Source organism: Camellia sinensis, chromosome 8 (assembly GCF_055761805.1).
Source record: "Camellia sinensis isolate YWXY chromosome 8, ASM5576180v1, whole genome shotgun sequence".
In the NCBI taxonomy this organism is placed as follows: Eukaryota; Viridiplantae; Streptophyta; class Magnoliopsida; order Ericales; family Theaceae; genus Camellia; species Camellia sinensis.
In genome coordinates, this window is record NC_138968.1 from 116,480,611 (window position 1) to 116,481,514 (window position 904).

Consider the following 904-nt stretch of genomic DNA (forward strand, 5'->3'; position numbering starts at 1 on the left):
AGTTTAGATTGCATGCATTGGGAATGAAAAAATTGTCTAACGGCATGGCAAGGTCAATGCGTAGGCCATTAGAAAAAGCCGACCCTCATTCTTGAAGCAGTAGTTTCTTATGACTTGTGGATTTGGCATGCATTTTTTGGAATGCCTAGATCACACAATGGCTTGAATGTCTTGGATCGGTCACCCTTATTTTATGATCTTGCCCAAGGTTAAGCTCCGCCTGTCCATTACACTATTAATGGACACACTTATAATATGGGTTATTACCTTGCTGATGGAATATACCCACAATGGACAACACTGGTTCAGATAATCTCTTCACCCCAAGGAGCAAAGAACAAACATTTTGCAATGATACAAGAGTCAGCAAGGAAGGATGTAGAGCGGGCATTCAAAGTGCTCCAATCCCGATTTGCAATTGTAGGTGGCGCAGTACGTTTTTCGGATTCCAAAATGCTTGGTAACATAATGAAGAGTTGCGTTATATTGGACAATATGATGGTTGAAGATGAGAGAGATAAGCATCTTAATTTCGATTATGAAATTTCATCAACCAACTCACTAGTACTACTTTCGTGTAGCAGTAACAATGACTTTCAATCATTTATGTCCCGTCATTTAGGTATTAGAGATAAGAATGCATATCATATCCTCCGCAATGATTTAATAGAACATATGTGGCATCTTCATGGTGAAAACTAACTTCACCATGTGGATAAGAACATGAACTTTTGGTTGACTTTTTTGATTGGAAGGCGATTACGCAAGGAAGGTTGTCAGTGTTTGTTGTTGCTCTTAATCTTCATTTTCACACATCATTTTTTTTGTTAGTCAAATACAGTCAGTGTTTGTTGTTGGTGCTCTTCACCTTGTACACATCCGTTTTTGCTAGTATTATTGGTCC

General features: G+C 38.5%; 1 protein-coding gene across 1 annotated transcript; it reads left to right on the forward strand.

Moving 5' to 3' along the window:
* The first annotated feature begins 255 nt into the window (after window positions 1-255).
* LOC145797997 (uncharacterized) lies at window positions 256-702 on the forward strand. Its single transcript, XM_082885440.1, has one exon. It carries the CDS (start codon window positions 256-258, stop codon window positions 700-702), a length of 447 nt encoding a protein of 148 aa, XP_082741566.1.
* Window positions 703-904: the final 202 nt, after the last annotated feature.

Excerpts from the sequence above, each read along its gene's own strand:
- LOC145797997 (XM_082885440.1), top strand. The coding sequence starts at position 256 with ATGGGTTATTACCTTGCTGATGGAATATACCCACAATGGACAACACTG.